We start from the raw sequence: 25,500 nt of genomic DNA on the forward strand, positions 1-25,500 counted from the left end.
ATTTAGATTAGATTAGATGTGTGGGGGTTGGACAAGTCTAAGCACTCAGGCAGGAGACCATTGTACTATACTCGGATAGTATTCATTAGAAAGAACAGAGGTAGGAAAGATAAAATGTGGGTGGTAAGACGGAAAAATTAGTTTGAGGCCACTCTTCTACAAATCTCTTGGATTCATTGATGCATCTTAAGAGATCCGGAAGGGGAATAGTATGAATTTTTTCTATACTCAGTCTATCGCAACCCAATATCCTAAATCTGATTCTGGAAAACGCCGGACAGGTACAGACAAAATGCTCTGCAGTGTCGTCATCCTCAGGACAGGATAAGCATATCGGGTTGTCGATGACCTCCATGACAGCCATATGCTGACCACAGGCGTTGTGTCCTGCGAATTTACCCACCAGTACTGTCAGGTCCTTCACTTCGCTATTTTCCTATTTGGTTCTCTCCCAATGGCTTTCAGTGAGCTTGACTGTCACTACAAATTTCAACACTACTATCCCGGCACTTTTCTTCAATTATCCGGTAGTCTATACTTAAGGTGGCATAGACTTCTGTTAAAAATACCGGAGCCTTCTGCCCTGTAGCGTAGGAGTAGTTAGTGTCTTCGTCTAAGCACCATTCAGATCCGCTACCATCAAATGTTTTGGATCCGTCAGTGTAGAAAGTGTGCTGATATCCCGTTTATAGTTTCTTTAGACTTAACCATTGATCGCTATCTGGGATCAAAACATCATACTTCCTACCGAAGCAAATGAAAGGCACCTGATTGTCCACTGGCATCGAGAACAGTGTGCACCGCTCCGACAAGTGGTCGTATATCTGACAGAGGCAAATTTTTTTTCGTTTCCCCAGACTACGTTTAACTTAAGTCTGTACGCCGCCTTCATCGCTTCCTTCCGAATTTGAATATCTAGATGTTGCAAGTTCTGAATGGCATTAAGGGCATCATCAGATGGGCGTTAAATGGCATTGGGGGTTACGTGGTAAGCCTAACTCTTCCGCGTTTGTGCCGTTCGTCCCATGACCGGTAAACACAACTACGAATTTGTGAATTGAATGGCGTGGAGTCCCCAGAACTAACTGCTTTTATTGTACTGAGGCCATAGGATTTTCCAAATAACATACGAAGAAATGGATCTCCATCTAATCTGCGCTTTCCTGAGAAATAAGTTGTGCAATTTCCCTTTGACAACAGTCAGGGGGATGCCGATAACCGAGGAAGTGTTCCGTGACACCAATTCAGTTCCCTTAACTCCAGATTAAGGATAGAGAGATCTGTACGAGGTTCACAAAAAATACGTTTTTAACTGCTCAAAAATGCTACCATGTCCCTTGAGAGATTGCCTCCAGAGGCCAACCTCCTATAACCTGCCACAGTGAATGCCACGATGGTTATTCTGCGTTCCCACGACAATCAGTTCTACGTTGCCGGAACGACCTAGTTTTATATACGGCCAAAGATTGTCACTCCAGCAGCATTCCTTGTAGAAGTATGACGAATGTTTATGCTGCCACAACAACAAAAGTGTTTTGGCCTAAAAGTGAACTGTGTTAGGTATGCTTGCTCAAAATGTACCAGGTCTATGTAGAAGAGTCATTTGAAATTAAATTCGTGATATCACGCAAAGCCCGGTGATTGATGTCATATTCCTGATGCAGATAAAGCAGTGCTTACAGGCCATTCAGATAGAAAAACAATTTCATTTATACCTCACACATATTTTTTATATTTTGCAAATATTTACTTTTTGATGAATGAGTTGGTGCGTGACTTCCATTCGGGAGTGCGTAGGTTCGAATCTCCTTGTATGAACATTAAATAATAGAAACAGTTTTTGTATATATTATATAATAATAGCGGTCGCCCCTCGGCGGGCAATGGCAAACCTTCGCGTGTATTTTTTTCATTTCTCCTTCGGAATTGCCTTAAAACTGTAGGTTCTTCCATTTGTCAAACAACAATATGACGCACACCACAAATAGGAGGAGGAGTTCGGCTAAACATCTAACACAAGTGTTTATTATTTAGAACTACTAGAAAAACATCTCTCCTCTATCGCTTCTAGGTGGAGCATAGGGTGAAATACGCTTTCTTCAACGAAGCCTTCTGTTCGACTATAGGATATGTGATGGAATTTAAGGTATCCAACGCTCACATTGTCGTCCTAAGATATTAGTTCACTTCGTAATACAAGAAGAAGCTACCCAGCTGAAGTTGGAGGCTGTGAGCTGCTTCAACTACTCAACAACGGAGTCACTTCTGTCCATGACCAAGTTCATGACAATCAGAGAGCTTTTGGCTGGCTTTATTCCATTTCAACATCGACTCGCTCTAAATGGAAAACTCTATATAAAATAATGACTCAAAGGGTGATCAATGTAAAGGTATCGGATTTTAAATTGAAACAAAACAACGAAAATTCAAATTGGTTGGGCTATTTTTGTGTAGAACCATTCATGACATTTATTTTTTAAATATAATCCCCTTCAAATGTTGGCCGAAATTTCGCCGTATGCGCCATCCCTAATCTCCAATTTTGAATGACTCGCTGGAGGACTTCGGTCGGTGCCTCGTGAATAACTTTAGTAATTTTGGTTTCTAATGTCTGAATCAAAGCTCGTTTACATACCCGCATACTCCCACAAATAAAATTCCAAAGGTGTGATATCACACGACCTTGGTGGCCAATGAACTGGTCCGAGACGAGAGATAAATTGCTCACTGAAACGACGACGCAGTAAATCCATTATTTCACGGGCTGTATGGCAAATAGCGCCATCTTGTTGGAACCAGCGCGTGTTGTGGAGATTACGGACTTCAGTTTCCGGCATCAAAAAGTCCTTTGTCATGGTGAGATAGCGTTCGCCATTTACTGTTCCATTGGCGTCACCTCTTTGAAATATTGGGCGATGATTCCTCCAGCCCATAGGCAGCACCAAACGGTTGTTTTTAATAGATTTGTTGCTCAATGGCTGTTATTGAATAGTTTCGGGTTACTTTTCTGTCCAAGTACGGCAATTGTGCTTTGCCAAAAGTGGGCCTGATCGCTGAACGGTTATGTACACTTTAAGTTGGTTTGAGCGCGCGATGAACACTTTTCACTGAGCGTCGATTTTCGTAGTGCAGTTGTACGATTTGTAAACGTTGTTGAGGCGCAAGCCTTTCCATGATGAAATGTCGATGAATACTGAAAATAATCGTGTACTTATATTTAGTTTCACAGTAAATAGTTTGACAAAGAAACCCTATTGGAAAAAGTACCTTCAATCCTATCAATTATATCTTAACTATTTTTAATATATTTTTTGACGACCGACCCCGCTGTGGTTGCCAAGTGGTACAAAGTAAAGTGTCTGACATTTCCTACTGACACGCATGAACACTATTTTTTAGACAAAATTAAAGTAACAGCAATTCACTTAGAGTAGAAAAAAATGAGACTATAAAAAGCGAAGAGTGCGAGTTACAGCAGCAACAACGTGTTGTTGGGTTGAATGCATTTTGAAGACAAAAAGTAGAGAGAAATTCAAATTTTAGGAATAACAAAGCTAAGAAGCGTTGAAGAGCAGTGCAAGTGAACAGTAGCAACAACAACCACATACCATAGAGAGTGGCACATGTGCACGTGTGCGTGTGTGTTTATACATTTGAAGACGCAGATGTACGAGTATGCAGGAAAGTGAGTGGGAATAGGCAATATATGCATAGTAAAGTCAACAACAACAAAAACAACAACAACAAAAAACAACAAAAACAGTTACAACAATAACAACAACAACGACAGCAACGGCAATAACTAGAACAACAACGTCTACTACTGCGACACTAACAACAAGAGCATCACCACCAACAACAACAATAATAGCAACAACAAAACATTTACAACGGCAAACGAAGGAGTGATCGAGTGGCGCAGATCCTCAGGATGCGCAAATGAGAATGCATACACCAATGGGTGTGCATTGTAAGTGCAAGCTGTCGCACATGTGCGTTGTTGTTGTTCTATCTCGAAGACATTACCGCTGTTGCATGCATTTAAAACGTTGCAACATAATGCGCACCGATTTATTATCGAGCTAAACGTGACCGGAGGCGGGTGTTTCAAGTGGTGAAGGAAAATAATTTTTTTTCTAGAAACAGAAAAAAACCAACAATAAATAAAACTCAGTGTCTATATTTTAATAATACAATAATTTGTATAAGTATGAACGGAAACTAAGAAGCAGCCACGACGCACACGCACACATTTTTGCATAGTCACTGGGATTTCCCGCGCGGATTCGGCTTATTTTTTGGCAGCATTGCCAAAATCTAGTAAACCGAAACCAAAGACGAAAAATTAAAATCGAAAGAGCAAAAAAAAAAAACTAAATAAAAACAAACGGTAGCAAAGTGGAACGGACAAGTGCTTGTAGTCTGAGTGTCGCTGCAAGAGGTGACAATTAAACAGGCCAAAGTGATTTTATTTATTCAACAAAAGACACGCGACAGACGCGCGCGTATGCCTCAAACTAGCGGCGGATTTTAGAAAAAAGAAGAAAAATTGAAAAAAATTCAACAGCTTGCGTCAACGCGCGTATAGGTGGCGATCGCATTCGTTTGTGAAGCAAATATAATTTGATTTTTTCTGCACAAAGTGGTCGACAGAGGGGACCAGAGCTGAATGAAAGCATTTGATGGGAAATTGTGAAATTAAAAAGTTTTGAGATTTTGAATTCAACCGGAATATCAAATGATTGCAGAGAGAGGCAGGGATGTTATTTTCATTAAACTTTTTTCTTTAAAGCAAAGCAAAGCAAAAAACTAAAAATGAAAATATGAAAGCCAGGATTTCTTGCCTAATCCAATAGAATAAATATTAAAAATATTAATAAAAATAGAAACAAAATAAATACAAAATAAATACCAAAAAAAAAACACATAAAAAATTTACAGTTTCAACTATTGAAAAATCTCGTTGCACCAAATATACCGTTACACGAGCATCCAACATGTCCGCCACACTCAAGGTGAGCCCGCCAAATCTCAGCTTACCGTCCATGAACCCAGCAAAGGTGAAATTTTCAACTAACCTGCCCTCCAGCAACAACAACAACACCAATAGTAAGAGTATCAGCCATTCCACAATGTTGCCACAAATTAAATTGCCACCACCTTCACCGCTTTATTCACCACTTTACCCAGCCATGGATGCGCTGGCATCCACACCCAATAATTATGCTAATATCAGCAACAGCAACAACAACCACAATAGCAACAACGGCTGCGTTCTACTGATGTCACCACCACTTAGCGCCCACATGACCGGCGGCAAGGATGAAAATGATAAATGCCAAGAATCAGAGCACCAACGCCTCCTCCACCAGCCACATATGCAGCAGCAACAACAACTGCACACAGTTGATTTTCTTGCGCCGAATTGTAATCTGAAGTCAGCTTACAGTAGCAACAACTATACGGATTTCACCAGCGCCGAGTTGAGCTTTCCGGATTTTTCGCTCAGTTACATAGCTGAGACGCCCACTTCGGTTTACGGCAGCTGCAGCATCAGCAGTAGCAACAACAATACCGTAGATTGTGTGACTGGTAATCAATGCGGACACTCCCCGGCAACTGTGAGCTTCTGCTGTGACAGCGATGTGGTCATGTTGCAACAGCAGCAACAACAACAACAACAGCAACAGCAAAAACAGACAACTTGCAATGGCAGCACCGCCCAGGATGTGTTTCGTTTCGAGCCGGAGGATATAGCGCGTCTAACATCCGGCGATGGTGAGACGAGAGACAGCTTTGTGACCTCTGTTACGAGTGAGTCGGCGTTAATGTCACAAGGTGGCGCACTGGGCGTGACAGATACTTTACAAGCGCCTTTTACTCCACACACGCCCTACAGCCCCTACGCTAAGCCGGCGTGCACTTTCTCATACTGTAGTCTTTCCTCTCCCACGACTGTTGGTGGCATAGCGATGGATAGCAATTACCAGCAACAGCAACAACAAGAGCAGCAGCAGCGTATGTCGTCAGCCATTGCCGGTGTGGCGAGCAGCAATTGCAGCAACAGTAATAGTAGTTGTGACCTGAGTAGCAGCCAATTGTTAACCGCTGGCACCGTCACTTCGGACTGCTTGAACCTCGACATCGAGTACTACAACTATGACGAAATCAATTGCCAGTCGAAAAATCAATCGCCGTGCTCTTCGCCGCCGCTTGATCCCTGGATGACGCTCAATTTGGCCGAGACCATTGCTAGCGCAGCGGCAGTTGAGCAAGCGGCAGCACACAGGCAGCTCAAGCATTCACCGAAGCCCAGTAATACTTGCCACACCTATCAGTTCTATGAATCGCAGTACCAGCAACAGCATGCGCAGGGTATTAAGCAAGAGTCGACGACCAAGCTGCCCTCAATGATGTCCACCTTTGGCACACCCAAATACGAATCTGTCTACAACTATGACTGTACGTTTGCCAATGATGACATCAGTTCACAGCAGCACCAGCAGCAGCATGAATACCACCAGTGCCTGGGGCAGCAGCAGCAGCAGCAACAAGAAAAATGGCCCTGCTATGACGCCACACCACTGCCAGCCAACACAGTCGCTCACAATTACGATCATTTGCCAGAGAACTATCAGAATTGCAATTTGTTGCATGCGGAGAAACCCAACCGCGAACACAAAATTATTTGGACCATTGACGAACTGGACGAGATGCATGAGGAGCTTATCGATGAGCTGTGCTGTGCCAGCGCTAAGCAATCTAATCACATGAGTGGCGATGAGGATGTGAATGTGGACATCGCTGACTATTTCGAAGAAGAAAATTCGCTCGATTTTGCCCTACAGGTGGCAAGTAATGAGCCCGTGTTTGTTAATGGCGATGAGAATGAGGATGATAACGATTCGGTGTTTCATGCCACTGAATATGCCTCCACCACAATACCAAACACCAACAATAAAAATCAGTTAGCGCAAGCAACACAACAAAATTTACAACCGCCACGTCGTCGACGCCGCTGCACATCACCAAAGAATGCCACAAATGCTGCCGTTACCAAAAATAAACCATCTTGCAATGCCAAAACGACAGTAATGCGCGCGAATTATGATGCACATGCCATGGGCGACATAGTGCAACAACAAAAACAAGTGGTAGACGTGGACGCGTTGGCCGATGAGGCGCAAATCTGTCTGTGGACCGATTGCAATGAAGAATTTCCCAATCAAGCGGAGTTTGTGGCACACATCGAGAAGCGTCATGTGGACGTAAAGAAGGGCGATGATTTCTCTTGCTTTTGGCTGGACTGTCCGCGTCGTTATAAGCCCTTCAACGCACGCTATAAGCTCTTGATACACATGCGTGTGCACAGCGGGGAGAAGCCGAACAAATGTCCGGTAAGTTGAAATTTTGTACTTACATTGGCATGCAGATCGATGGACGAGTCAGTGCGTGGAAAAATTGGCACGGTAGTGTTGTTTGCGTGAATGCAAGTGCGGATGATGTACTGAATTTGTTGCTCTCAAAATTAAAAATTTGTTGTTATTACGTAAGTGCATACACAGAAGACCCTTTTTTTTTCAAAATATGAAGCCTCATTGTGTAGAAGAAGGTATGACAGTCTTATGCGTTCATAGTTGGGCCTAGCTGAGCCAGGTTGCTTGTCTAAGACAAACACTTAGTGGCTCTACGGCCCATTGTGATACCTACATTTGATATTCATCTCCTAACTAAGTTGCTTAAATTACTAAGATATTTTCAAGAAGGTAACTAGTCCCGCCAGTAAAGTATTTTGCGAATTTCCCAGGTCCTCAAAGAAATAATCGCCAAGATATTTGGTACGGCTTCTTTGAAGTGCAGAACATTCACAGAAGAGGTATTGTACCGACTCAATTTCTTCTCCATCTCCACAGCTCCCGCAGAAGATTGTGAGGTACAACCATTCTACTGGCTTCGTTGTGTCCAATTTTTTTCTAGCTTTCTGGAAGCGTATGGATTCCGCGTCGAAAACTCTACATGTAATTTAAAGCGATTTACCTTTGCGCTCTGCTTAAGAGTAGAAAACGCTGCTCTAGCTGATTATGTTTTATATAGTAAATAGTAGAAGTCAGTGAAAGCAACGTTTCGTTGATTTTGGGTGCAATACTGCTTATTTCGATACAGTCAGGAGGGCTTTAAGGACCTAAACAAACGAGGCATGTGACCAAACGTTTTCGTGTTTGTATTTTCATTCCTCGTTTTGTGGCTGCTATCTTTAAATTACCAGCTCGAAAGTAAGAATGTATAATTTAAAGAATGCAGTTGCATGCAGAGGCGATCTGATGGTTTCCATAGGTTATAGATAAAATGAAATGAAAATCAAATAACAAGACATAACATAACATAAAAAACTAGCATAATTTAAAATAATGTTTACACACTGCGCATTCATCTGATCTGATCTTTGTTAGATGTTTGGCTAAGTTCTTGAGCTCTAATTTGTGATGTGCGTCTTGATGTTTCTGCTCAAATAGAGTGACCTTTAGGTTAATGCCGCCTCTGAACGGCAGATGGCTTTTATGAGAAACTTTTCCATGGCAGGAATATACTCGGCGGTGTGGCATTGCCTGGCGAGTGGCGATCGCTACTTGAAAAATAATTTCTATCATTTGGTGCTTCATGCCTACAGTAGGTTTCGAAATCGGGCTTGGCCGAATGCTAGTTTGCTGGGCACAAACGCGGCTTTCGTAGCATAACAAAGCATGACACACCATAACAAATCATAACATAACATAACAAAATTTAAATTAAAACGAAATGAAATGAATTAAAATAAAACTATTTGAACATTACAAAATATAACATAACATAACATACTACAACATAAATAAAAATAAAGTAAAATAAAACGAAATAAAATGAAATAAAATAAAACTATTTCAACATTACAAAACATAACATAACTTGACATAACATAACATAATACAATATAAATAAAAATAAAATAAAATAAAACGAAATGAAATAAAAGAAAACTATTTGAACATTACAAAACATAACATAACATGACACAACATAACATAATACAATATAACTAAAAATAAAATAAAATAAAATGAAATGAAACGAAATAAAATAAAACTGTTTGAACATTACAAAACATAACATAACATGACATAACATAACATAATACAACATAAATAAAAATAAAAAAAAATAAAACGAAATGAAATGAAATAAAATAAAATTATTTGAACATTACAAAACATAATATAACATGACATAACATAACATAATACAACATAAATAAAAATAAAATAAAATAAAATAAAATAAAATAAAATAAAATAAAATAAAATGAAATGAAATAAAATAAAACTATTTGATCATTACAAAACATAACATAACATTATATAACATAACATAATACAACATAACTAAAAATAAAATAAAATAAAACGAAATGAAATGAAATAAAATAAAACTATTTGAACATTACAAAACATAACATAATATGACATAATATAATACACAAAAATTCAGGTAAGGCGACCGCCATAAAAGGTTTAAATATTGGCATTACAGTCCGGCGCGGATCATTGTTTCCTCTATAATACACCTCCATTCTTCTCGACAGCCCGCTTTCGCTCTATGTCGTGAGCTTCTCATCTTACGTATGCCGACTTCTACGTCTTGCAACCATCGTCGCTTTGGCTGACCTCTTTTTCGTGCTCCTTCAAAATTTGCTTCAAAAATTTTCTTGGTCCCTCTTTCGCTGCTCATTCTTAGGACGTGACCATATCACCGTAATCTTTGGGACTTAATTAATAGCGTTACATCTCGTCTCGCGGTTAAAACACCGAGCTCGTGGTTATACCGTATACGGGTGTAGCGTCTTCTAATCGTATAGGGACGAATATTTTTCTGAGCATTTTTTTTCAAAACGCATCAGTAGGCGCACGTCATTAACTTTATGGACCCATGTTTCACAGCCGTAGGTGAGCACCGGCATTATTATATTATAGTTTTGTACACCTGGAGCTTTTGTTTCTTTGCTATCAATGAAGATTTCATTAGTTTGATATGGCCAAAGTGTGCTCTGTTAGCTGCCTGAATATGGTTTTGTATTGATAAGGATGGTCCCTTAATTATGCTGAGTACTAAGCCTAAGTATTTACACTCTTGCAAGACGATCAAAAAAGGATCGAGCCATGTATTTAGTCTGTTAGTTGCACTGAATGACAGTGCCGAGAGTAAACACGAAAAAAGCAAATCAGTAATGGATTTCAAACGGAACTGTGCGATTGAATTACATTTGGCTGGAAAGTCACAACCTCTGACGAGAAAATTTTTCAAATTGAACAATTCGTGAACTCCCAAAACGATAGGGGGTGTATTTGACCGACCACCCGCCACAGGTAAGGATGGTTGGGGCCACTATAACCGAAGATGGACCCTCTCCAATCACTTTCATCGAGCCTGTCATCAAGACAGCCAGGCGGCTTTGAAGCCACGGGCAACCAACCTTTTGGGGGCAGACCACGGACGTTTCAACAGGACTCTGCACCGTCTGACAAAGCTCGAGTGCATCAAGAATGGCTAAAAAACAACGTTCCGAACTTCATAATGTCCAAACAAAGGCTCTCAAATTCACCAGATGCGAATCGGATGGATTATGCTCTTTGGGCCACTTTGGAGATCAGAATCTGAACTAAAAGACTCACTAGTCTCGAGGTGCTGAAAAAATCCGTTGTCCGCGTGTGGGTCAAAATACCTATAAGTCACATTCGGGCAGCTTGCGATTCGTTTTTGGACCATCTCAAGGCCATAGTCAAGGCAAAAGATCGATTTTTCAAAATTTCTAGACCACCGGGTCCCCTTAAATGGAGGAACATGCTCAATATCTCTGCGAAAAAAAAGTTGTAAAAACGACGATTTTGAGCCGTTTCAAACTTACTTTTTTCTAGAAATTCTAAATAAAAAGACGATAACTGCTGATATACTGATTATTATTCCCATCAGCTATCAAACCTGAATGAGGCACTTAACAAAAATCGACCGTCTTTGGTGAATAGACGCAACGTTTTGTATCACCACGACAACGCAAGGCCTCATACCGCAAGGCAAACATTGGGCGAGCTGAACGAGCTCGGATGGGAGCTATCATTATGTGATTATCACCTTTTCCGTGGACTTCAATCCCATATGAGTAACAAGAACTACTCCTCAAAAGAAGCTATAAAAAGGGATATCGAAGCGTATTTAGGCTCCAAGGACAAACAATTGTTTGAGCAGGGAACTAAAAATTTGCCTAAACGTTGGGAAGACATTGTAAATAATGAAGGAAAATATATTATTGATTAATAAATACTTAAAACATCTTTTTTATTAATTTTAAAATAAGCTTTAAAAATAGCACGAGCTTATGGACTTACCTGATAAATCACGGTTCACACCTGAACAAGAAATTTCCATTCAATTGCAAGCAGAATAGGCAAAATTCACTGAAAAATATCCTCTAAAATATAAAACACAAAAAAAAAATGTGTGTCGAGCTGTGTTAAGAAAAAGATTAAAAATATTTATGTTCACACCTTCAACGGGCTATGTTTATGCTCTTGTAAATTTCTAAAATCGCCAGTGCTAAGAAAGCAATAAAAAGCAATATTTTTATAACCCTTTCATAAATTTTTAAATTAATTTTTTATTATATTAAAAATATCACTTGCAAAATACATTCGTATGTATGTATATGTATTTATGTATGCATATATATATGTAAATATTGCAATATAATATTCCTTTTTGCATACAAACGAAAAAAAATTTCCAACAAATTGTTTGCTCAGCCGAGAAGCGAGAATATGGCCATGGACTTGAGACTTGGTAGTAGAAGAGCACAGCTGTGAAATTGTTCGAAATCAATGACGATTCTATGCACATAGATGGTTATATGCTTACATACATATACATATATATGAAAATACATAAATGTAAAGTCGAGTATTTGCTGCACAATCAACCTTCCGCACGCATAGCAGATACGAATGACTAGGCCGATTAGGAATAGGCAGGCTTGCGTTGCATTGCTGGATGCTGCTATTTTTAGTTGTAGAAAAAATGTTGGACGTTTGTTTATGTTAAAGAGTTTTGAATACAATAAGAAAAGGGATATAACGAAGATCATAAAACAAGTTGAAAGGGCATTTTATGTGCACGTGTGAATAGAAGTCTACACACACACACACACATAGAAGCGTATGTGAAAATACTTGCACTTACACGTATGAGTGCTTTCAGGCATTTCCCTCTACGCGCGCATTTATTTATTTTCTCACAAATGTCGCCCGAGTAAAGAAATCGGACATTTTGCCTCCGCTAATGACGACGAAGCCTAGCTGCGATGCGGGTGTGGGTGATGGCAATAGAATCGCAGTGGCTGTTGTTCGAGCAATAAAAATGACATACGACACATTTGCTGCGAAAAAGGCTTGAAAGGATTATTATTAAAAAATATTTACATATGCGCATCTACATGTGTTTGTATGCATGTGTGACTGTGTGTTGCTCGCAGGCAATTTGCATGCGAACCAAATGTTACAAGGCCATTTGTATGCTGACGTATGCTGACCTCAACACGTTCGCCTGCGATGACCCTGTGCCAGCAGCTTTTCGCAATTTACAACTGCAAAGGCACAAATGAAAACAAATAAGCGACTCAACCTTTTGGCATTTGATGTGGATGTACATACGCGTGTGTTTTTTTTTTTTTTTTTTTTTTTTTTTTTTTTTTTTTTTTTTTTATCCGAAGGGGGAATCTTACATAGATACCGTCAATATAGATGGCATGCACGATTCATACTGATCGCTAAGGGTGCACCTCATTCGGGACCACGCACAGTCAGTATTACTACTAAACTGGACTTGCGAAACAGTACACCTACGTACTAAACCCTAACTCCGACTTCTGTAGCTTTAGTTTGCCCTGGGGTACCGCCGTTTAAGCATTGCATCGCAGGGCCAAGCTAGCCATTATGGCTCTTCACTTATATCTCTCTCTCATTATTTCTTTGTCTTCTTTCTTTACTGCGTTCCCATTCCTTTTTTCGCAGTTCCTGTAACGCATTTGCGGACCATTCTTTCATCTTGGCCCACACCAACTTCGACCGCAGCATGTGATCTACAATGTTGCCTGGGGTTATTTTTTCTTTTATAATTTCTTCAATGCACATTCTTTCAGATGCGTATCTCGGGCAGGAGAAGAACACATGTTCCACGTTCTCACTACCGTTGCCGCAGAGCGAGCAGTCAGCTGCGTCCTCGTGGCCGAGTCTTTGGAGATACTCTCTATAGCATCCATGCCCCGTCAGGAACTGTGTGAGGTAGTAATCTGTGTCACCATGTCCTCTCTCAACCCAAGCCTGTACGCTTCTGATAAGCTTATGCGTCCATCTTCCTTTTGTCGCTAGGTCCCAGCGATTTTGCCACTCAGTTATGCTCCCCAGTCTTTCTTCTTTACGCTCTTCCGCCGTTAACCTCCTGTTTAGGCTTTTGGCTTTGTCGTACACTCTACCCAGTTCAGAGGCCATTATATCTGGTGGCATGATACCCGATATGACACATACTGCTTCAAACGACACTGTCCTGAAAGCACAGGCAACTCTAAGGGAAATAAGTCTAAAAACTATTTCCGCCTTCTTCGCGTATGTTTTCTGTATCAGGGCTTTACCCCATATGGGTGCTGCATACATGAGTGTAGACTGGGTGACTTTAGCCAGGAGCGCTCTTCTACTCTGAGTGGGACCACCGATGTTGGCCATGATTCTTGACAGTGCCGCCGTCACCATGGCTGCCTTTCCGCATGCTTTTTTAATGTGCTCCTTGAAGCTTAGTCGAGCATCGATCATTACACCCAAATATCGTAGTGCCGCTTGTGTTGTGACGTTAAACCCATCAATGTTTAGTGTGGTCGTTTCTAACTTTTTTCTACTCGTAATGAGAACTGCTTCTGTTTTTTGCCCTGCTAGCTGTAGTTTAACCGCCGTTAGCCATTGTTTGACCTTCGTTGTGGCCTCGCTGCAGATACTCTGAATCTGAGGGATTGTTTTGGCAACTATGGTTAACGCAATGTCGTCTGCGTATCCTATTATTTGCACTTCCCTCGGCATTGGGAGTTGCAGTACCCCATCATATAGTACATTCCATAGGATCGGGCCCAGCACAGATCCCTGCGGTACTCCGCCCGTCACTGCATATCTCTTAGGGCCTTCATCTGTATTGTACAGAAGTACTCTTTCCGACAGGTAACTGTTTATAACCCGTACTAAGTATGCTGGGGTTTTTTTTCCTTCAAGGGCCTTTATAATATGTGGCCAGTATGCCGAGTTGAAGGCGTTCTTGACATCCAGAGTGACAACTGCACAGTATTCTTTATCGCCATGCATCCACCTGTCACCCTCAATAGCCTTACTTGCAATGTTTGTCACCCTCCTGACGGCATCGATGGTTGAACGACCTTTTCGGAAACCAAACTGATGTTCGGATAGTTCAGCCGGCGCTTTCTCCAGGTGCTGTTCCAGGCGTGTGCAGATTAGTTTCTCCAAGATTTTACCCATGGTATCTATCATGCAGAGTGGCCGATAAGAACTTGGGTCACCCGCTGGATTATTTGGTTTCTGTAGTAGGACCAGTTGTTGTTTCTTCCATACTTTCGGAAACGTGCCTTCATTTATACACTTGGTGAAGTGTTCTGCAAATGGCTTTGTGTTGCGCCTGATAGCGATCTTCAGCGCCTTGTTCGGAATTCCGTCAGGTCCTGGAGCCTTAGCATTGCCGAAACTTTCCGTTGCCAAAATCACCTCTGCTTCACTGATTGTGACACTGTTTTCTGCTGCGTGGCACTGGGACCGGCTTGGTTGCATGTCTTGTTTTGGAAAGAGTGTCTGTACAATCTTTTCCAAAAGAATGGGGCAAGTTGGCGCCTGTCCTCTACCTCCTTTGACCTTGGCCATAACGAGTTTGTAGCCATCACCCCACGGGTTTTCGTCCACATTCTGGCACAGTTCTTTAAAGCTAGCTGCCTTGCTGCTTTTAATGGCTTTCTTTAATTGCTTCCGCTTCTTTTTATAGTTCTCGCGGAGCCTGTAGTGTTCTGCCAACCCATAGCTCCTTTGGGAAAGGCGCCTTGCTTTTTTGCACATACGCGTGTGTGTATGCAGGTTTGTATGCACGCATGTGTGTATGTATGTATTCTTTTATGTATGTATGTATGTTTGTATGTATGTATGTATGTATATGACTTTAACAGCCTCTTCAGCGCTGCCATCACCTCCTCCAACGCTCTTACCTTCAGAGTCCTTTTAACAACAACAAACCCAGGCAACAAATGCCATAAGACTAAATGCTATTTTTGTTAGTGTGCTAGTATACGTTGTTGTTGCTGTGCATGTCATTCCAATGATGCACGTTGCCTGATACACTCCATTAAGATACAAATGGAATATGGGCTCAGTTGTTGGTGTGCAGAATTTGCAAAAGTTTAGAAATCCAACAGCCTATGACTGTTTTAATTCTTTAAATTTTCACGATTTGCACTCTTTGCTTATGATTGTTTTTGTTTTTGAAGTGAAAATTCTTAGGCGAGAATGGAGAGTTAAATTTCAAGGTCATGCAACGTTTTTGGGTATTTTCGTTCCGCGAGAGAGAGATAAGATATAACGTAGAGGAAAGGGAGAGAGAGAGAGAGAAAGCTATACCTTATACATATCTTAAATGCATTTTAGGCTATTTTTCCTGAGTTTTTCCTTGTGGTTGCTAATTTCTAGTGAGAAATAACACTGCCTACTTTTTGGCGCTTGTTTGTTGGTGCAAACTTGTAGGAAATATATTTTTGGTACCTACTTTTTGGCGTTATATTTCCTTGATGCCTACTATTTTAGGCGTTTTTTTTTTTTTGGTCCGAATTTTTTTTGTGTTTCATTTGGTTTTGTTGCCTAATTTTTTGGCGCTTATTTCTGTTTCCTGCGGCCGCCGTAGCCGAATGGGTTGGTGCGTGATTACCATTCGGAATTCACAGAGAGAACGTTGGTTCGAATCTCGGTGAAACACCAAAATTAAGAAAAACATTTTTCCAATAGCGGTCGCCCCTCGGCAGGCAATGGCAAACCTCCGAGTGTATTTCTGCCTTGAAAAAGCTCCTCATAAAAATATCTGCCGTTCGGAGTCGGCTTGAAACTGTAGGTCCCTCCATTTGTGCAACAACATCAAGACGCACACCACAAATAGGAGGAGGAGCTCGGCCAAACACCCAAAAAGGGTGTACGCGCCAATTATATATGTATACATATATTTCTGTTTCCTGGCTAGTGCTTGTGCGTACTATAAAGTGCTATCCATTTCGGCGTCGAATTTGTTGGTATTGCCTTGCGTTAATTTGTGCCGTTGCTGCGGTCCTGGAATCGCTGCGTTTGTGCGGCTGATAAACGCTCGGAGTAGGGCGTGTGGTTGCCGCAGTTTGTGTCCGGCGTTCACCTACACCGGTCGACCCTTCTCCCTCGACACTTTCTTGTAAATTTTGTCTATTTGTATTCTCTGCAAGTGTTGTGAATTTATTTAGATATATATTCTTTCTCTCTCCCTCTATCTCTCATTTTATCTCGGGTCTCTCCCTCTTTCTTGAAAGTTTCACTTCTGTTATATGTATTGCTCTACACGCACTTTTTTTTGATTATCTGGTTTTTGATCATTTTTTCTCATTCTTTTTTACAGTTTCCTAGTTGCAGTAAGGCATTTTCACGTTTGGAAAATTTGAAAATTCATCAGCGTTCGCACACGGGCGAGCGCCCATATGGATGCCAATATAAAGGTTGCCTGAAGGCGTTTAGCAATAGTTCGGATCGGGCGAAGCATCAGCGAACGCACTATGACACGGTGAGTGAAAATAGAGTATCTATGCATTTACATATTATTCAAAACTACAAAAAAAAAAATAAGAAGATTTGGAATAGAAAAAAGTGTCCACTTAAGGGGTAACACCACAGTAGAAATTTCAAAAAATTGATTTTTTTTTTTTATAAGCTTAAAAAATTCTTTGAACCTTTTAAAATACAGGACAAAAAGTTTTATACGTTACCGAAGTTTATTTCATAAATATTTGAAGCTTTTAACCAAGCGTTAGTGACTGCTACCTAACGACTTCTCAAAATTTCCAAACTTTAAACGCGTTTTTCTCAAAACACGTTTTCTGAAATTGGCACGCAGCATAACTCAAACAATTTTAAATATTTTTTATCAGGTTTTTCACTTCGTCTGTATAATAACCTTCTTAAGAGAAGAGCGTAGGGGATTTTCGATAGATTAATTTAAACGATTGTTATAATTATTTAAGTGCCGTTTTTTTAGTCCAAAATAGAGTGTTTTCCTTCAAATGCTTGTTAATTCCACAAAAATAAATATTTTTTAAATTCCCTACGTGTTTCTCTAGCTATTCTTATCTAGATTAAGAAAAAAAAATGTTTCTTTGTTCCAGATTAAAATTTGCACCCTCTGTGCTGCGTGCCGCGGAGCTCCTTCAAGAGAAACCACATTACAAAAATGTCTCCAATGCCGCCATTTTGTAAAATTTTTCGATCAAACTTTGTAGTTTTGTATTTTAGAATATAAGTAATAACTTCCCAAATCAGAGTGATTGTTTTCCCTTTTCTGTTTTTTCTTTAAAAATCGTGTTTATTTTACGCGTGTACAGTGGTGTTACTCCTTAAGGGCGATGCCCCGCTGATAGAGGTGTTAGTTAGGAGCGGTTACACTTTGCATATAAAATAAATTAAAAAATTAGGGACTTTTTTGGAACATAAGTTAAAAAAATGTATGCATATAATTATATTTAAAGGATGGATTAAAAAATAAAAAAATGTATTTTAAATAAAAATTCAAGATTTCAAAATAGCTTGAAAAGGTCTTCAGATATATTGCTAACTAGTTAAAAAGACCTTGAGCTATATTGTCCACTAGTTGAAAAAATACCGTTTTGAGAAAATGACTTTCTAATCCTCGATAAGATAATCCGCCTCATCAGAGTTCCTGTCGCCCTTTCTTTGCGTTGTCGTCTTAGACGATCACGAGCATGAGCCAATTGAACCTGCATAAAAGAGGCATCGTATGGAGTTTCACCAGATCTTTTTAGGACCTGGACTTCATCGATGACATCTGCCTTCTCTCTCCCAAACTCACTCCAGCGAAGTCAGACAGAGTAGTTAAGCTGGCATGCACTGTCGGATTGGAAAACAAAATCGCCAAGACCAAAGTTAGTGAGAGGTAAACATAAAAAAGCGAGAAATATAATGGTTGACGGCTGTCTGTGGAATATGTTGAACTGCAGGCTAAACAAAGGAAAGCCTCCCATCCCTCTCCTTTCGTCCTATCGGTTTCCTTCACATCTTTTCCCCTTGCAATGGTATCGCAAGCCTTCAGGCGATCTTGAATGCAAATGTTCAGCTTTTGTGAGAAATCAGTATTGTTCTACGAAAGTAAAATATGGCTAGTATTTGACACCATCACACAAATGGCTCTCATCTGTATAATATTCTAGCTAAATCAGAAACGACACGCTGTGGAGGTCAACGAATAAGGAGCCCATCATTAGGCAAATTAAACGCAGAAAGTGGCGATGGATAGGTCTCACGCTTTGAAAACTACCAGATAGCATCACGAGGAGGACACTGGACTAATACCCGCAAGTGAGCAGAGGCCGCGGTCGGCTTAAGATCACTTGGCGAAGGTCGATGTTGGGCGAACTAGCAGATGCCAACATCACATGGGACGGCGCAAACACAACAGCTCAGAATCGTGTGCGATGGAAGAGTCTTGTCGGCGCCCTATAGTCCCGAGCGGAGTGAACCAAAAACTGTCTGACCTTCGTGGTGTACAATATCTTTGTAATCCAACAAAACATCGTTAGCTTCGGTTTTTGCTGTGACCGAAAACGATTTGGTTTTTCTGGTCTTGGCTCATTCGGAGTTGTCTACTCACCCACACGATGTCTGGGATGCTTGTCGTAGTTATAAACTCACGTCTCGTCTCGAGCAATGATGCGATGGGGAATGTTGGATGAGATTCAGATTTGGAAACCATGCTTTTGACATCATTAACGCAGTCGCGCTTTTTGCATGAAATTCAGGTCCAATTCGGGTAGGGACCAACTTTGTAGCAACACGACGAAAACCCAAATTATTAACTACAATAACCTGAACGGATCCATAAGCAATGTGCAGGTCCTCGGCCAGCTCTCTAATGTTCAATTTGCGTTTATTAATCAACTTTTCGTTCACTTTATTCATGTTTTCACTGATGATGTCGACCGTCTGCTGCTACGTTCGTCATACTAAACCTCACCATGGACTCACGATCTCTTCTGAAGCGTGCTCGGAATTTGTAAACGGCTGTTTTCTTTAGAGTATCATCTCCATGTTTCCCAACATTTCTAAGGTTTTCGCACTATTGAATCCATTTTTAACGCAAAATTTAATACAAACTCGTTGTTGCAAATCAGAATTTAAAACTGGAAAAATAGAAAAACCGGGCAGAGGTGTTGGAGGTAGGGTTCAAAATGCCTTCGCATTTACAGCGCTCGTCGTCTACTACGTCGAGAAGTGCGGCCACTAAAACCATCCCTCCTCTTCTGCTGGGGAGATACTCTTCCCCGGACTACTTTCTGTATTACTTCGGAAGGGCCCAGAACGGCATCCATAAAGGACCAATTCTATTCACCCATGCCTGGGTCCCCCATATGGCTACAAAACTTTCATGCTATAGGCTCGTCTTCTTGTGCCTGTACCAGTGTCTGTGTGGCTTCCGTTTGTTATACGGTTTTTTCGTAGTACATCCTTGATGTATCTCTCTACCGCGTTCCAGCTGTCCTCTCGATCGAACATTTTGCTGATTACGTTGCTCGGCGCGATAACGCCAATCTGCTTCCTCAGAGCACTTCCTTCCGCGAGCTATCTGTTACAACTAAAAAACGTGTGTCCAGCGTCATTGCTCAGCGCTTCGCAGAATATGCACTTGGAATCGGTTACCCTGCCCAAGCGGTATAGGTATCTCCGAAAGTATCCGCGGCCCGAGAGGAACTGAGGAACCTCCGCGTGCAGAGGTACTCCAGAAGGCGTAACTTTTAAAAATGTTAAACAATGGCGATATAAGTTTGGAAGGAATGCTAATCACAGAAGTGACAACTTCACAAACAAAAAAAGAAAGAGAACTCAAATCAGTTGGCTTAGAGCGTCTACTGGCAGTTGTCTAGCAAAAGCCATATAAAACCAAATTTTAAACTTTGTGATCGCACGTTGGGGCTTCCCGAACAGGTGGACTATACAGTCCCGGTACAACGGGGGGAGGGGAAGCGGGACGAGGTAAGACAGGGCGAGTCCATTCATGTATACACAGATGGTTCAAAGCTCGAGGGCAAGGTGGGCGGAGGTGTGTATTTCGAGCATCTGGGGATCTCTTTCAGTTTTCGATTTCTCTCGGTTTCTATTGAAGTGTCTTTCAGGCTGAACTGATGGCTGCATATGATATGATATACCTGGAGATAATATCTACTTTTTCACTGATAGCCAAGTGGCGATAAAATCCCTCACAAAACAGTCGACAACCTCGAAAGTAACCATTAAATGCCGTGCATCTCTTAAGAAGATGGCTGAGTCCTTTCACCTAATGATAAAATGGGTTCCTGACCATTGTGACATGAGGCGAACTGCAGAGCTGATGAAATAGCGAAACTTGGTACCAAATTGACAGACAATGATATAGGTATACCCTTGCAAAAATGTATGTAAACTACTTATCCTTGAAGAAATTGCGAATGAAAGATGACGTAATGAAGCCACTTGCAAAATCGACCGACAGCTGTGACCGACTCTCAATGCTAAAGGCGCCGAACTTCTACTAAGAAGAGATAAGCACACTGATTTCAGTTATTAAGGGACACTGCCTGATCGATAGGCACGCCCAGAGAATGGGTGTGCAATAGGGCGAGTCGATTTAAAAATCGCTCATTGCTCTGTGAAAATCGTATTCTAGGGATCAAAATAAGAAACTTTGCCGAAGGAACCATACCCCTAAAACGAATTCTGATGTCCCCCAATTTGGGTCGAACGAAAAATCCCACTTTGACCCATTTAGAGTGCTCCAATCGAGTCCAAATGTATGACCGACCCCCACTAACTTTGGACGGCCGATCCATCCATGCCAGTGGCACATCCCCTGGAACTCCCCTGGGGGTACCCCATACAATCATTTCAAAATATCACCATTTTTGGCATTTACATGAGAAAAGAAACTAAAAAGTTCGACCCAAATTGGGGGACATCAGACTTCGTTTTAGAGCTATGGTTCCTTCGGCAAAGTTTCTTATTTTGATCCCTAGAATATGATTTTCACAGAGCAATGGGCGATTTTTTTGCCTCCCCACAAATCGATCCGGCCTAGTGTGCAAGCACGTGACTTCTGCAGAAGTTATCTAGACGAGGAAGAGGAAGAGACGATCCCGCATCTTCTTCATCACTATGCTGCTCTATCCAGAAGTAGACTCGACATTTTGGGTGGACAATCCTTTAATGAATTGGAAGATCTCGGCCCAGTCGGAGTTAAAGATCTTACAAAAAGTTCCTCACGCGGCATCACATTGGGCCATGAGCCTGAGTGTGTCCCACAGCATGTAACCGCAAATCTACGAAATTCTATAAACTTTTCATTGCAATTTCATCGTTTTCAATTGCAATTTTGTAGACAAATTCCGGCTAAGCAGTTTTTAACTTATTAAATTTTAGAACAATAAAATGCAAGTTTGGGGGTGTTGAAAAATCCCATTGATTTTTATAATTTTTTTAGCTGACAGTGCTTCCGCATTTTACTCATATATAAATTCGTCTAAAAAATTTTCAATTATGAGGCGTATATCGTTAAATTGTCCAGTTGGGTAATATTCTGGAATGGCTGAAATACTTAAAATAAATGGAAACTGATCCCCCTGCTAATTCGAATTAAGTCCATGAAATATTCAAAGGAAGTGAAATGAATCCACACAGTCCAGACATTAGGATTTTAAGCAACCTGGCAACAAGTTGAAAGCTTTCCAAACAACATCTTTTTCGCCGAAATGTTGTTTTCGCTGCCAAAATTTGCAACAAATTAAGTCATGCCATGCGCGGCGTTGCACTATTGACCTATCAACAACATATGCTTTATTGCGAAATTCATCAGCAAAAGCTAGCAGGACGCAACAACACACGCACATTGACACAACTCACGCACTGTTCAACACACCCAAACAGATATTTGTTTGAATTAGAGCGAACAAAGTATGCAAAAGGCAACAAAAGTGGCAGCAACAGCGGCGGCATGGGTGTCAGAAAGCCACACCAAAGGGGTAAATAGTGGCTGCAGCAGCAAGCGCGCGCATGACTTGCTGTGTTCCTGGCAATGCTAAGTAATAGTGGTGGTAGCTTTTCAATGTCTGCATGCACTTACGCATACTTATGCGCGTAGTGGCTGCCAGCTGAGGCTGGAGCAACAATAAAGCCAAAGCTATGGCGCAGAATACAAAGTGAATTTCGGTGGCAGTAAAAGCGGTGGCTGGTGCAGTTGTTGTAGTTATTGTAGTTATTGGACATGTACGTACATACGTACATACATAAACATGTGACCGGTGTTGTAGCATACTGCTATTCAGAAGTTTGGCTGTTTATTTGATTTATCGCTACAGCATGCAACCAGCAATGGACTACACGCACACACACATACATACATATACACAGTGGCGAGCATAACTGAGCGCCTGACGTTTTTTTAAATTTACAATGTTTTTCGAGTTAGTATGCTTTTGTTGTTTTCTTTTAATATTATCTATTCTTTAACCAAAATCTTATAAACCAAACTTTAAACCAAATTGAGAAAAAATCAATAAATTTTCATATAAATTTTGAACTTTTTAGTCTAGACAAATTTATAGTACGCAGTTTTAAACGTCATTGAAATTTGGTCCTATGGGTCTGCGGGGTAGCAAAGGGCTGCAATACGGTTCCTCCATTTCGATCTGCCATGCGCCAACCTCTTGATTTCACTCCAGGTTTTGTTGGCTTTGAATACGTCAGCTTCCAGATTCCTCCTTCAGGTTAGTGCTGGTCTGCCTCTACCATGGCTGTCTTGAGGGGTCTAGTCGATTACGCTGCGGGTATTGTTGGTTTGGTCTCTTCTTAATATGCGCCTGAGCCAGCTGCATTTCCTTTTCAGGATTTCCAGCCGCATTGGTGTCTGGTTACAACGATTCCACAGGTCAGTGTTCAAGATCGCGTCGGGCTAGAAAATTCTCAATATTTTGCGAAGACAAAGATTGGTGAAAACCTGCAGCGTTTGGAGGTCAGAATCTGCAAGATTCCAGATTTCACAACCGTACATAAGAGTGAACCTCACGCTGGAGTTTATTATTTTTACTTTTGTGCACCGTGTGTTAATCGTGCAGTTCCACACAGCATTTAGAGCACCGAAAGCTTGCTTCCCTTTGTTTTGTACAGTTTTCGATATCTTCTCTTGAGCCACTATTAGCGAATATAAAACATCCCAAATAGCAAAAGGAGTCCACGTCTTCGACCTTAGTATTATAAAGAACAAGCTTTAAATGGCTTCTTAATAAAAACTGTAGTTGATTCTTCTTAATATTGCGCATTTCCTTCCCCAAGAAATCCATCCTTATATGGCATCCGTTACTAACAGGATCCGATATCTTTCTTCCTACGGGACAACAAAAGAATTGAAATACTGAGCGGCAGTTAGATGGTATTTTACGGCATTGCCATCCTTTAAGGATAAGTCCTAATTAGTCCTTCAGTGCATCAATAAATTGAATTTACTATCAACTCATCCTATGGGTTCCAAGACCTATGTCGAGGTATAGCTGGAATCGAAGTAGCGGACGATACGGTTATTAATAGGACTAGAGCCCTTCCTCACCAGCGGACAACACACCATCAACGAGAAGCTTAGGAGTAAAGAGCTAAGGCTAAGGGAGGTTAGTTGGCACCAAATTATAGGGCTACGCCAGTTTAAGGGTTCAGATCAGATGAGATTATATTTGCGGGGGGCTGGACAAGTCCAAGCACTCAGTCAGCAAGATGGATGGTAAGACGAAAAAATTGGGTAGAATTCACTATTCCGCAAATCTTTTGGATTAATTTATGAATCATAAGAGGTCCGGAAGAGGAAGAGTATGATTTTTATCCATTCCATAGTAAGTCGCAACTCAACAGTCCAAGTCTGTTCTGCCACTCCCTTTTGCAGCCATCAAAGTCACGGTTAGCAAACGGGTTACTTCAACCCACAAGCGAGATTGGCAGGCTGAGAGAGGCTGCAGATGGAAAAAAACTGATGTTACCTGTCAAGTCCGACCGACTGTCGCAAATCCTGCAGTCACTAAGTAAAAGAGACTGTAAGCAGCTGGTTGGACTAAAGACGGGTCACTTCCTATAGGCGAAGCACAAGGAGAATGGGTATCTCAGACAGTGCACGTAGACAGTGCACGTAGTGCGTCTGTTCGGGCTTCGCTTGAATTAGGCTTGAGATCTATGGTATTGATGTATTAAGAAGCGACCACCTAGGCTCCTTGGCACCACAAGATCTACTCAGTTTTTTTCGGAGGTCGCACAGTGCGGCCGATTCCCTAAAAGCTGGCCAAAACTCAAAAAATTAAGTAATTGATTCAAAATTTCTTACTCGGGGGTTGTCGGGGTCGCTGATTACGAATTTGATCTTAAAATTTTGAAAATCCACCCCCTTCCACCCCTATTGGTCACCCCCTCACGTGAAATAGCGTATATTCTAGAACATAATCAAGATGCATGTAAATTTATATGTTTTCGGGGTCGCAAGGTAGCAAGTGGTAGCAGCTGAATCTTGTTTTATTCAGTAACCATTACTTTTTTGAGTAACCTTTAATAGGTTTCAAAGCAGCATATGACGGCGTTGTATTACTATACAGTTTGAAAACTCAAATTTTATAAAAAAAATTGCAAAAATGTATCTACGTATTGCTGCAGCTAAAAATTTTGTGTCGAGGTATTGATATGTACTAAAGATTTCTCGTATTTTACTAACCTTCCGAAGATGATTCCATTTGGTTTTGTTCAATTTACTCCATTACAAAATCTTTCAAATGTGTACAACTTTCACTATTCATCGACAGTAATACGATGCTCAAACGAAGGCCACGTTGCGACTGAAAATACAGAGGATACTAAGGGTACAGGACGTTGCTATGAACGGTTTTCACTTCTCAAGGCATTACTGTAGCCAACCCAAAGACAAAAAAACTCTGTCTAGAAACTTTTTTTTTCGACTTTTGGCCAGCTTTTTGGGAATCGGCCGCACTGTGGGTCGGGGAGATTTCAAGAAAATTAAAAAGAGAATTCGAGTGCAGTACAAGGGACTTAATGTTGTCTGAGCGCTGTACTTGCTAGTTGTCCCCACAAAAAA

At 41.0% G+C, this 25,500-nt stretch overlaps 1 protein-coding gene across 1 annotated transcript in view; it reads left to right on the forward strand.

Moving 5' to 3' along the window:
- Positions 1–4,997: 4,997 nt before the first annotated feature.
- The window catches only part of LOC129235337 (uncharacterized), a 33,127-nt gene continuing 12,624 nt past the window's right edge, over positions 4,998–25,500 (forward strand). The window contains exons 1-2 of the mRNA XM_054869117.1: positions 4,998–7,397; positions 16,747–16,908. Coding sequence (XP_054725092.1) covers positions 4,998–7,397; positions 16,747–16,908 — 2,562 coding nt within the window. The remainder of the gene's footprint in view (positions 7,398–16,746; positions 16,909–25,500) is intronic.

This window comes from Anastrepha obliqua, chromosome 1 (assembly GCF_027943255.1).
Source record: "Anastrepha obliqua isolate idAnaObli1 chromosome 1, idAnaObli1_1.0, whole genome shotgun sequence".
In the NCBI taxonomy this organism is placed as follows: domain Eukaryota; kingdom Metazoa; phylum Arthropoda; class Insecta; order Diptera; family Tephritidae; genus Anastrepha; species Anastrepha obliqua.